General features: G+C 53.4%; 1 protein-coding gene across 4 annotated transcripts in view; it reads right to left on the bottom strand.

Moving 5' to 3' along the window:
• heatr5b (HEAT repeat containing 5B) overlaps positions 1–13,871 on the bottom strand; it is an 85,083-nt gene that overhangs the window by 63,444 nt on the left and 7,768 nt on the right. For all 4 annotated transcript variants that reach the window (XM_046368417.1, XM_046368418.1, XM_046368419.1 and 1 more), the window contains exons 4-8: positions 13,694–13,802; positions 8,618–8,767; positions 7,929–8,100; positions 6,170–6,327; positions 767–889 (exon numbers count right to left, since the gene is read on the bottom strand). In XM_046368417.1, the coding sequence (XP_046224373.1) occupies positions 767–889; positions 6,170–6,327; positions 7,929–8,100; positions 8,618–8,767; positions 13,694–13,802 (712 nt within the window). The remainder of the gene's footprint in view (positions 1–766; positions 890–6,169; positions 6,328–7,928; positions 8,101–8,617; positions 8,768–13,693; positions 13,803–13,871) is intronic.

The following is a 13,871-nucleotide window of genomic DNA, read 5'->3' as shown; positions in this document are numbered from 1 at the left end:
GTATATAGCCTGGTTACTGTATATAGCCCCTCTACTGTATATAGCCTGGTTACTGTATATAGCCTGGTTACTGTATATAGCCTGGTTACTGTACATAGCCCCTCTACTGTAATTATTCACTGTTATTTACGTCCTTACGTATCTGAGTTGAAAATGCCATGGAAACCCATGTAACTTGTATTTCTCATTCGGTACATGAGAATTTAACGGTAAAAGTTATTTTTAGGTGTACCATGTCATCACACACAGTCTTTTATCTGCAAAAAGTATGTTTGATGAAAACACACCTACAGTAGGAAATGTAATGTTTTATGCAGATTTTAGAATGTATGTGTATACATGTATGCATGCTAACACAATGCTAACTTCCCTAGCACGGACAGCATAATGCTATGTGATTTTCATTGAAAAATCCCATAGCAATAGTTATGCTAACACAATGCTAACTTCCCTAGCACGGACAGCATAATGCTATGTCAAATCAAATCAAATCAATGCTAACTTCCCTAGCACAGACAGCATAATGCTATGTGATTTTCATTGAAAACTCCCATAGCAATAGTTATGCTAACACAATGCTAACTTCCCTAGCACGGACAGCATAATGCTATGTGATTTTCATTGAAAACTCCCATAGCAATAGTTATGCTAACACAATGCTAACTTCCCTAGCACGGACAGCATAATGCTATGTGATTTTCATTGAAAACTCCCATAGCAATAGTTATGCTAACTTCCCTAGCATGGACAGCATAATGCTACTCACCGCCTCCACGTGTGTCTGGGTGGCCCGCGGGTGGCTGACCAGGTCCAGGACATGAGACAGGAACGTGGCAAAGTTCCGCTCCAGCCACTGGCCGCCCAGCGTGGTCACGAATACAACATATGCCTATTGGAAAAGAGAAGGAACATTACACGATTACATCATCACCTTGTTATGACTGTTATTACACTCACCCCAATATCGCTGGTACCACACACACACCCCCCAATATCACTGGTACCACACACACACCCCCAATATCACTGGTACCACACACACACCCCCAATATCACTGGTACCACACACACACCCCCAATATCACTGGTACCACACACACACCCCCAATATCACTGGTACCCACACACACCCCCCAATATCACTGGTACCACACACACACCCCCCAATATCACTGGTACCACACACACACCCCCAATATCACTGGTACCACACACACACCCCCAATATCACTGGTACCACACACACACCCCCAATATCACTGGTACCACACACACACCCCCAATATCACTGGTACCACACACACACCCCCAATATCACTGGTACCACACACACACCCACCCCAATATCACTGGTACCACACCCCAATATCACTGGTACCACACCCCAATATCACTGGTACCACACACACACCCCAATATCACTGGTACCACACACACACACACCAATATCACTGGTACCACACACACACACACCAATATCACTGGTACCACACACACACACCCCAATATCACTGGTACCACACACCCACCCCAATATCGCTGGTACCACACACACACACACCCCAATATCACTGGTACCACACACCCACCCCAATATCGCTGGTACCACACACACACACACCCCAATATCACTGGTACCACACACCCACCCCAATATCGCTGGTACCACACACACACACACCCCAATATCACTGGTACCACACACCCACCCCAATATCGCTGGTACCACACACACACACACACCCCAATATCACTGGTACCACACACACACACACACACACACACACCAATATCACTGGTACCACACACACCCCAATATCACTGGTACCACACACACACACACCCCAATATCACTGGTACCACACACACACACCCCAATATCACTGGTACCACACACACCCCAATATCACTGGTACCACACACACACACACCCAATATCACTGGTACCACACACACACACACCCCAATATCACTGGTACCACACACACACACACCCCAATATCACTGGTACCACACACACCCCAATATCACTGGTACCACACACACACACACCCCAATATCACTGGTACCACACACACCCCAATATCACTGGTACCACACACACCCCAATATCACTGGTACCACACACACCCCAATATCACTGGTACCACACACACACCCCAATATCACTGGTACCACACACACCCCAATATCACTGGTACCACACACACACCCCAATATCACACACACCCCAATATCACTGGTACCACACACACCCCAATATCACTGGTACCACACACACCCCAATATCACTGGTACCACACACACACACCCCAATATCACTGGTACCACACACACACACACCCCAATATCACTGGTACCACACACACACACCCCAATATCACTGGTACCACACACACACACACCCCAATATCACTGGTACCACACACACACACCCCAATATCACTGGTACCACACACACACACCCCAATATCACTGGTACCACACACACACACACCCCAATATCACTGGTACCACACACACCCCACTATCACTGGTACCACACACACCCCAATATCACTGGTACCACACACACACCCCAATATCACTGGTACCACACACACACACCCCAATATCACTGGTACCACACACACACACCCCAATATCACTGGTACCACACACACACCCCACTATCACTGGTACCACACTCACACCAATATCACTGGTACCAGACACTCACCCCAATATCACTGGTACCAGACACCAATATCACTGGTACCACACACACCCCAATATCACTGGTACCACACACACACACACCCCAATATCACTGGTACCACACCCACCCCAATATCACTGGTACCACACACACCCCAATATCACTGGTACCACACACACCCCAATATCACTGGTACCACACCCCAATATCACTGGTACCACACTCACCCCAATATCACTGGTACCACACACCCCAATATCACTGGTACCACACCCCAATATCACTGGTACCACACCCACCCCAATATCACTGGTACCACACCCCAATATCACTGGTACCACACCCCAATATCACTGGTACCACACACACACCCCAATATCACTGGTACCACACACCCAATATCACCCCAGACATCAATGGTACCCACACACACCCCAATATCGCTGGTACCAGACACCCCACACACACCCCAATATCGCTGGTACCAGACACCCCAATATCGCTGGTACCAGACACACCAATATCGCTGGTACCAGACACACCAATATCGCTGGTACCAGACACACCAATATCGCTGGTACCAGACACACCAATATCGCTGGTACCAGACACACCAATATCGCTGGTACCACACCCCAATATCACTGGTACCACACCCCAATATCACTGGTACCACACCCCCCAATATCACTGGTACACACCCCCCCCAATATCACTGGTACACCCCCCAATATCACACCACACCCCAATATCACTGGTACCACACACACCCCAATATCACTGGTACCACACAATATCACACACACCCCAATATCACTGGTACCACACCCCCCAATATCACTGGTACCACCCCCCCAATACACACCCCCCAATATCACTGGTACCACACACACACCAATATCACTGGTACCAGACACACACCCCAATATCGCTGGTACCACACACCAATATCACTGGTACCACACACACACCCCAATATCACTGGTACCACCAGACACTCACACACACACCCCAATATCACTGGTACCAGACACCAATATCACTGGTACCACACACACACCAATATCACTGGTACCACACACACACCAATATCACTGGTACCACACACACACACACCCCAATATCACTGGTACCACACCCACCCCAATATCGCTGGTACCACACACACACACACCACACACACACACACACACACACCACACACACACCCCAATATCACTGGTACCACACACCAATATCACTGGTACACACACCAATATCGCTGGTACCACACACCAATATCACTGGTACCACACACCCAAATATCACTGGTACCAGACACCAATATCACTGGTACCACACCCCAATATCGCTGGTACCACACACCCCAATATCGCTGGTACACACACACCCCAATATCGCTGGTACCACACACACACACACACACACACACACACACCCCACACACACACACACACACACAGACACCCCAATATCACTGGTACCAGACACACCCCAATATCACTGGTACCACACACACCCCAATATCACTGGTACCACACACACCCCAATATCACTGGTACCACACACACCCCAATATCACTGGTACCACACCCCAATATCACTGGTACCACACCCCCCCAATATCACTGGTACCACACCCCCCCCCCAATATCACTGGTACCACACCCCCCAATATCACTGGTACCACACCCCCAATATCATTGGTACCACACACCCCCAATATCGCTGGTACCACACACCAATATCGCTGGTACCACACACACACACCCCAATATCGCTGGTACCACACACACACACACACACACACACCCCAATATCGCTGGTACCACACACACACCAATATCGCTGGTACCACACACACACCAATATCGCTGTTACCACACACACACACACACCAATATCGCTGGTACCACACACACACACACCCCAATATCGCTGGTACCACACACACACACACACACACACACACACACACACACACACACACACACACACACACACACACACACACACACACACACACACACACACACACACACACACACACACACACACACACACACACCCCAATATCACTGGTACCACACACCAATATCACTGGTACCACACACCAATATCGCTGGTACCACACACCAATATCGCTGGTACCACACACACCCAAATATCACTGGTACCAGACACCAATATCACTGGTACCACACCCCAATATCGCTGGTCCAACACACACACACACACACACCCCAATATCGCTGGTACCACACACACACCCCAATATCGCTGGTACCACACACACACACACACACACACACACACACACACACACACACACACACACACACACACACACACACACACACACACACACACACACACCCCAATATCACTGGTACCACACACACCCCAATATCACTGGTACCACACACACCCCAATATCACTGGTACCACACACACCCCAATATCACTGGTACCACACACACCCCAATATCACTGGTACCACACCCCAATATCACTGGTACCACACACACACACACCGCTGGTACCACACACACACACACACACACCAATATCGCTGGTACCACACACACATACACCAATATCGCTGGTACCACACACACATACACCAATATCGCTGGTACCACACACCAATATCACTGGTACCACACACCAATATCACTGGTACCAGACACACCCCCCAATATCACTGGTACCACACACACCCCCCAATATCACTGGTACCACACACACACACCAATATCGCTGGTACCACACACACCCCCCAATATCACTGGTACCACACACACACCCCAATATCGCTGGTACCACACACACCCCAATATCGCTGGTACCACACACCCCCCAATATCTCTGGTACCACACACACCCCAATATCTCTGGTACCACACACACCCCAATATCGCTGGTACCACACACACCCCAATATCGCTGGTACCACACACACCCCAATATCGCTGGTACCACACCCCAATATCACTGGTACCACACACCAATATCGCTGGTACCACACACCAATATCGCTGGTACCACACACCAATATCGCTGGTACCACACACCAATATCACTGGTACCAGACACCAATATCACTGGTACCAGACACCAATATCACTGGTACCAGACACCAATATCACTGGTACCACACACCAATATCACTGGTACCACACACCAATATCACTGGTACCACACACCAATATCACTGGTACCACACACCAATATCACTGGTACCACACACCAATATCACTGGTACCACACACCAATCAGCGTGTTTGAGGGGATCAGATTGAGCTGTCTGACTGTGCAGAATCACTCCTCTTCATCACATAATGATCAGTTACTGGGGATGAATGTGATTTGTAGATCTGTGATTCTCCAGTCGGACAGCGATGTCGTCACGTCTCAAACAAGCACATTATTATTCAACAACCTACCCAAACGGGAGGGCCTTCTACGTACCTGTGTGACTCCCACCCGTACCTCCCTGCTGACAGAGCCCCCTCCCTTCAGCATCTCCCCCCCGCTCTTCAGGAAGCCAGACCCCCCTCTTAGGAAGCCTGTAGCCATCAGCTCCAACACCTCGTCCAGTGTGGCACGTTTCACGTTTTGACGCATCACTAGAGGAGACGGTAACATAGCGTAGGGACAGAGGTCAGAGGGGGTGGGGTACCAGTGATATTGGTTAAGCACAGGGTTTGGAGGGCTCTGAGATGTGATCGTCAGTCAGCACAGGGTATGGAGGGCTCTGAGATACAGGGTATGGAGGGCTCTGAGATGTGATCGTCAGTCAGCACAGGGTATGGAGGGCTCTGAGATACAGGGTATGGAGGGCTCTGAGATGTGATCGTCAGTCAGCACAGGGTTTGGAGGGCTCTGAGATGTGATCGTCAGTCAGCACAGGGTTTGGAGGGCTCTGAGATACAGGGTTTGGAGGGCTCTGAGATACAGGGTTTGGAGGGCTCTGAGATACAGGGTTTGGAGGGCTCTGAGATACAGGGTTTGGAGGGCTCTGAGATGTGATCGTCAGTCAGCACAGGGTTTGGAGGGCTCTGAGATACAGGGTTTGGAGGGCTCTGAGATACAGGGTTTGGAGGGCTCTGAGATACAGGGTTTGGAGGGCTCTGAGATACAGGGTTTGGAGGGCTCTGAGATGTGATCGTCAGTCAGCACAGGGTTTGGAGGGCTCTGAGATACAGGGTTTGGAGGGCTCTGAGATACAGGGTTTGGAGGTCTGTTTGTGAATGTTAATATAGTCTATAGCCTAGAATGAAATACACGAGGAACATGGAAACACCAGCATTAGGAAAGCACCACTTCTGCAGCTTGAAAATGACTAAGACATGTATATTAATAATGACTAAGACACATATATATTAATAAAGGGACTCAAACTGGGATCTCATCCCCCCACTGGGATCTCATCCCCCCCCCCCCCCCCCACTGGGATCTCATCCCCCCCCTCCACTGGGATCTCAACCCCCACTGAGACCCATCAGAGCCCCTCGATATTATCAACGAGACCCATCAGAGCCCCTCGATATTATCAACGAGACCCATCAGAGCCCCTCGATATTATCAACGAGACCCATCAGAGCCCCTCGATATTATCAACGAGACCCATCAGAGCCCCTCGATATTATCAACGAGACCCATCAGAGCCCCTCGATATTATCAACGAGACCCATCAGAGCCCCTCGATATTATCAACGAGACCCATCAGAGAGACCCATCCCCTCGATATTATCAACGACCCATCAGACCCATCAGAGACCCCCCTCGATATTATCAACGAGACCCATCAGAGAGCCCTCGATATTATCAACGAGACCCATCAGAGACCCATCCCCTTGATATCAACGAGACCCATCAGAGCCCCTCGATATTATCAAGACCCATCAGAGCCCCTCGATATTATCAACGAGACCCATCAGAGCCCTCGATATTATCAACGAGACCCATCAGAGCCCCTCGATATTATCAACGAGACCCATCAGAGCCCCTCGATATTATCAACGAGACCCATCAGAGCCCCTCGATATTATCAACGAGACCCATCAGAGAGCCCCTCGATATTATCAACGAGACCCATCAGAGAGCCCCTCGATGAATCCCACAGCAGATGAATAGACTAACGGTTATTGGCTCTGGATAAGAGCGTCAGCTAAATGACTAACATGTCAAACCTCACAAAGAAACCCCATTAGAGCATGCTCCTAACCTGCAGCTTGTTTGGGCATCAGGGCCGTGGCCATGACGGTTCCTAGTAGTTTGGATACGGCTACCCTCACTCCATAGTTCGATCCTTCCAGGGCCTTGAAGCACAGAGTAGCTACGTTCTCCAGCTCGGTGGTCCACATGAAGACAGCCTCATTCTGCAGCTCGAGCAGACACTATAGACAGAGAGGACAGAGTGAGAGAAAGAAAGAAAGAGAGAGACAGAGAGAGACAGAGAGAGACAGAGAGGACCAGAGAGACCGAGTTAATCGTTAGATCCTTTCAGGGCCTTGAAGCACAGAGTAGATACATTCTCCAGATATGTGGTCCAATTGAACGCGCCGGCCGATGGCCATCGTCTCTCCCGCCGGCCGATGGCCATCGTCTCTCCCGCCGGCCGATGGCCATCGTCTCTCCCGCCGGCCGATGGCCATCGTCTCTCCCGCCGGCCGATGGCCATCGTCTCTCCCGCCGGCCGATGGCCATCGTCTCTCCCGCCGGCCGATGGCCATCGTCTCTCCCGCCGGCCGATGGCCCTCGTCTCTCCCGCCGGCCGATGGCCCTCGTCCTCCCGCCGGCCGATGGCCCTCGTTTCTCCCGCCGGCCGATGGCCATCGTCTCTCCCGCCGGCCGATGGTTATCATTATATCTGAGCCCTTTCGCAATGTGGACTGTTGCTCAGTATTCACTAACCTTAGCCACAGCACAGCGCACAGCCATGGAGCGGTCTGTGAGTAGGGAACGAGCGTTTTTATAGATGTCTCTATGGCAAGAGGCTGCTGCTCCACCAAGACCATTCAACACCTTCTGTAGACTGAGTAGAATCTCACTACGACCCTGGGACTGAGAGAGAGGAGGAGGAGGGGATGAGAGGGGAGGGAGGAGAGAGGAGGAGGAGGGGATGAGGGGAGGGGAGGAGGAGGGGATGAGAGGGGAGGGAGGGGAGGGATGAGAGAGGAGGAGGAGGGGATGAGAGAGGAGGAGGAGGGGATGAGAGAGGAGGAGGAGGGGATGAGAGGGGAGGGGAGGAGGAGGGGATGAGAGGGGAGGGATGAGAGAGAGGAGGAGGAGGGGATGAGGAGGAGGAGGGGATGAGAGAGGAGGAGGAGGGGATGAGAGGGGAGGGGATGAGGGAGGGATGAGAGGAGGAGGGGATGAGAGGGGAGGGATGAGAGAGGAGGAGGAGGGGATGAGAGGGGAGGGATGAGAGACGAGGAGGAGGGGATGAGAGGGGGGGATGAGAGAGGAGGAGGGGATGAGGAGGGGATGAGAGGGGGGAGGGAGGGGAGAGAGGAGGGAGGGGATGAGAGGGGAGGGATGAGAGAGGAGGAGGAGGGGATGAGAGGAGAGGGAGGAGGAGGGGATGAGAGGGGGGAGGAGGGGATGAGAGAGGAGGAGGAGGGGATGAGAGGGGAGGAGGAGGAGGGGATGAGAGAGGAGGAGGGGATGAGAAGAGGAGGGAGGGAGAGAGGAGGAGAGGGGAGGGATGAGAAAGAGGAGGGGATGAGAGGGGAGGGATGAGACAGAGGAGGAGGAGGGGATGAGAGGGGAGGGAGGGGAGAGAGGGAGATTAGAGAGGAGGAGGAGGGGATGAGAGGGATGAGACAGAGGAGGAGGAAGGGATGAGACAGGAGGAGGAGGGGATGAGAGGGGAGGGATGAGAGAGAGGAGGAGGAGGAGATGAGAGGGGAGATATGAGAGAGAGGAGGAGATGAGAGGATGAGAGGAGAGGGAGGAGAGAGGAGAGGGATGAGAGAGAGGGAAGATATGAGAGAGGAGGAGGAGGGGATGAGAGGAGAGGGATGAGACAGAGGAGGAGGAGGGGATGAGAGGGGAGATATGATAGAGAGGAGGAGATGAGAGGATGAGAGGAGAGGGATGAGAGAGAGGGAGCAGGGGATGAGAGAGGAGGGATGAGAGAGAGGGAGCAGGGGATGAGAGAGGAGAGGATGAGGGAGAGAGGGAGAGGGGATGAGAGAGGAGGGATGAGAGAGAGGGAGCAGGGGATGAGAGGAGAGGGGATGAGAGAGAGGGAGCAGGGGATGAGAGAGAGAGGAGGGGATGAGAGAGAGGAGGGGATGAGAGAGAGGGGATGAGAAAGAGGAGGGGATGAGAGGTGAGGGGATGAGAGGTGAGGATGGGGATGAGAGAGAGGTGGGGATGAGAGAGAGGTGGGGATGAGAGAGAGGTGGGGATGAGAGAGAGGTGAGGATGAGAGAGAGGAGGGGATGAGAGAGAGGAGGGGATGAGAGAGAGGAGGGGATGAGAGAGAGGAGGGGATGAGAGAGAGGAGGGGATGAGAGAGAGAGGGGGATGGGAGGAGATGAGAGGGGATGAGAAGAGGGATGAGAGGATGGGATGAGAGGGAGGGATGAGAAGAGAGGAGAGGGATGAGAGAGAGGAGAGGATGAGAGAGAGAGGAGGGGATGTGAGGGGATGAGAGAGAGGAGAGGGATGAGAGGGGATGAGAGAGAGGAGGGGATGTGAGGGGGATGAGAGAGAGGAGAGGGATGAGAGAGAGGAGAGGGATGAGAGAGAGGAGGGATGAGAGAGAGGAGGGGGATGAGAGGTGAGGGGATGAGAGGTGAGGGGATGAGAGAGAGGAGGGGATGAGAGAGAGGAGGGGATGAGAGAGAGGAGGGGATGAGAGAGAGGAGGGGATGGGAGGAGATGAGAGGGGATGAGAGGGGATGAGAAGAGGGGATGAGAGGAGGGGATGAGAGGGGAGGGATGAGAAAGAGGAGTGGATGAGAGAGAGGAGGGGATGAGAGAGAGGAGGGGATGTGAGGGGGGATGAGAGAGAGGAGGGGATGTGAGAGGGATGAGAGAGAGGAGGGGATGAGAGAGAGGAGGGGATGAGAGAGAGGAGGGGATGAGAGAGAGGAGGAGGATGAGAGGATGAGGGGATGAGAGGTGAGGGGATGAGAGAGAGGAGGGGATGAGAGAGAGGAGGGGATGAGAGAGAGGAGGGGGATGAGAGAGAGGAGGGGATGAGAGAGAGGAGGGGATGAGAGAGAGGAGAGGGATGAGACCGAGAGGAGAGGGATGAGACAGGAGAGGAGAGGATGAGACCGAGAGGAGAGGGATGAGACCGAGAGGAGAGGGATGAGACCGAGAGGAGAGGGATGAGACCGAGAGGAGAGGGATGAGACCGAGAGGAGAGGGATGAGACCGAGAGGAGAGGGATGAGACCGAGAGGAGAGGGATGAGACCGAGAGGAGAGGGATGAGGAGGGGATGAGAGGAGAGGGATGAGAGGGGAGGGATGAGAGAGGAGGAGGAGGGGATGAGAGAGGAGGAGGAGAGGGATGAGAGAGGAGGAGGAGGGGATGAGAAGAGAGGAGGAGGAGGAGGAGGAGAGGGAGGGAGGGAGAGGAGGGGATGAGAGGAGGAGGAGGAGGAGAGGGGAGAGGGGGAGGGAGGAGAGAGGAGGAGGAGGGGATGAGAGGGGAGGGATGAGAAAGAGGAGGGGATGAGAGGGGAGGGATGAGACAGAGGAGGAGGAGGGGATGAGAGGGGAGGGATCAGAGAGAGGGAGATATTAGAGAGGAGGAGGAGGGGATGAGAGGAGAGGGATGAGACAGAGGAGGAGGAAGGGATGAGACAGGAGGAGGAGGGGATGAGAGGGAGGAGGAGGAGGGGATGAGAGGGGAGATATGAGAGAGAGGAGGAGAGAGGATGAGAGGGGAGATATGATAGAGAGGAGGAGATGAGAGGATGAGAGGAGAGGGAGGAGAGAGGAGAGGGATGAGAGAGAGGGAAGAGATGAGAGAGGAGGAGGAGGGGATGAGAGGGGAGGGATGAGAAAGAGGAGGGGATGAGAGGGGAGGGATGAGACAGAGGAGGAGGAGGGGATGAGAGGGGAGGGATCAGAGAGAGGGAGATATTAGAGAGGAGGAGGAGGGGATGAGAGGAGAGGGATGAGACAGAGGAGGAGGAAGGGATGAGACAGGAGGAGGAGGGGATGAGAGGGAGGAGGAGGAGGGGATGAGAGGGGAGATATGAGAGAGAGGAGGAGATGAGGATGAGAGGAGAGGGAGGAGAGAGGAGAGGGATGAGAGAGAGGGAAGATATGAGAGAGGAGGAGGAGGGGATGAGAGGAGAGGGATGAGAGAGAGGGGATGAGAGGGGAGGGATGAGAAAGAGGAGGGGATGAGAGAGAGGTGAGGGGATGAGAGAGAGGAGGGGATGAGAGAGAGGTGAGGGGATGAGAGAGAGGAGGGGATGAGAGAGAGGAGGGGATGAGAGAGAGGAGGGGATGAGAGAGAGGAGGGGATGAGAGAGAGGAGGGGATGGGAGGGGATGAGAGGGGATGAGAGGGGATGAGAGGGGAGGGATGAGAGGGAGGGATGAGAAAGAGAGGAGGGGATGAGAGGGAGGGATGAGAAAGAGGAGGGGATGAGAGAGAGGAGAGGGATGAGAGAGAGGAGGAGAGGAGAGACCGAGAGGAGGAGAGGGATGAGAGAGAGAGGGGATGAGAGAGAGGAGGAGACCGAGAGGAGGAGAGGGACGAGACCGAGAGGAGGAGAGGGACGAGACCGAGAGGAGGAGAGGGACGAGACCGAGAGGAGGAGAGGGACGAGACCGAGAGGAGGAGAGGGACGAGACCGAGAGGAGGAGAGGGACGAGACCGAGAGGAGGAGAGGGACGAGACCGAGAGGAGGAGAGGGACGAGACCGAGAGGAGGAGAGGGACGAGACCGAGAGGAGGAGAGGGACGAGACCGAGAGGAGGAGAGGGACGAGACCGAGAGGAGGAGAGGGACGAGACCGAGAGGAGGAGAGGGACGAGACCGAGAGGAGGAGAGGGACGAGACCGAGAGGAGGAGAGGGACGAGACCGAGAGGAGGAGAGGGACGAGACCGAGAGGAGGAGAGGGACGAGACCGAGAGGAGGAGGGGACGAGACCGAGAGGAGGAGGGGACGAGACCGAGAGGAGGAGGGGACGAGACCGAGAGGAGGAGGGGACGAGACCGAGAGGAGGAGGGGACGAGACCGAGAGGAGGAGGGGACGAGACAGAGAGGAGGAGGGGACGAGACAGAGAGGAGGAGGGGACGAGACAGAGAGGAGGAGGGGACGAGACAGAGGAGGAGGGGACGAGACAGAGGAGGAGGGGACGAGACAGAGGAGGAGGGGACGAGACAGAGGAGGAGGGGACGAGACAGAGGAGGAGGGGACGAGACAGAGGAGGAGGGGACGAGACAGAGGAGGAGGGGACGAGACAGAGGAGGAGGGGATGATAGGGAGGAGGGGATGATAGGGAGGAGGGGATGATAGGGAGGAGGGGGATGAGAGGAGGGGCGAGGAGAGTTGGAGAAATGGGGTGGCATTACATACAAGTCAATCGAAGTCTATCTATATTGTTGCCAAGATTAACTATACATTGTTCTGAGCAACGATAGAGATACTCCTGGTGTTCCTAGAATGTATTTATTTAAATAGGCAAGTCAGAATACCATGATAAAAAGCATTATGAGCTGCTAGAAAGCCCTTACCCCTGCATTATAGAACCCAGGAAGCCCTTACCCTGCTCTATAAAACCTAGGAAGCCCTTACCCCTGCTCTATAGAACCCAGGAAGCCCTTACCCTGCTCTATAAAACCCAGGAAGCCCTTACCCCTGCTCTATAAAACCCAGGAAGCCCTTACCCCTGCTCTATAAAACCCAGGAAGCCCTTACCCCTGCTCTATAAAACCCAGGAAGCCCTTACCCCTGCTCTATAGAACCCAGGAAGCCCTTACCCTGCTCTATAAAACCCAGGAAGCCCTTACCTCTGCAGTCTTCAGTGCTTTCAGCATGTTGGTGATGGTGTCGGGAAAGGAGCTTCCCAGCATCCTCCCCATCTTCTCATAGAAGGAACCAACACAGGCCACAGCAGCTCTGCAAAACAAACCACGATGAGCCGAACAGAGGAGTTCATTACCACTCAATTATAGACAGGTCAGACAG

Source organism: Oncorhynchus gorbuscha, linkage group LG11, assembly GCF_021184085.1.
Source record: "Oncorhynchus gorbuscha isolate QuinsamMale2020 ecotype Even-year linkage group LG11, OgorEven_v1.0, whole genome shotgun sequence".
In the NCBI taxonomy this organism is placed as follows: Eukaryota; Metazoa; Chordata; class Actinopteri; order Salmoniformes; family Salmonidae; genus Oncorhynchus; species Oncorhynchus gorbuscha.
Note: the sequence above shows the minus strand (reverse complement) of the source record. Positions and strands in the feature narration are given on the sequence as shown.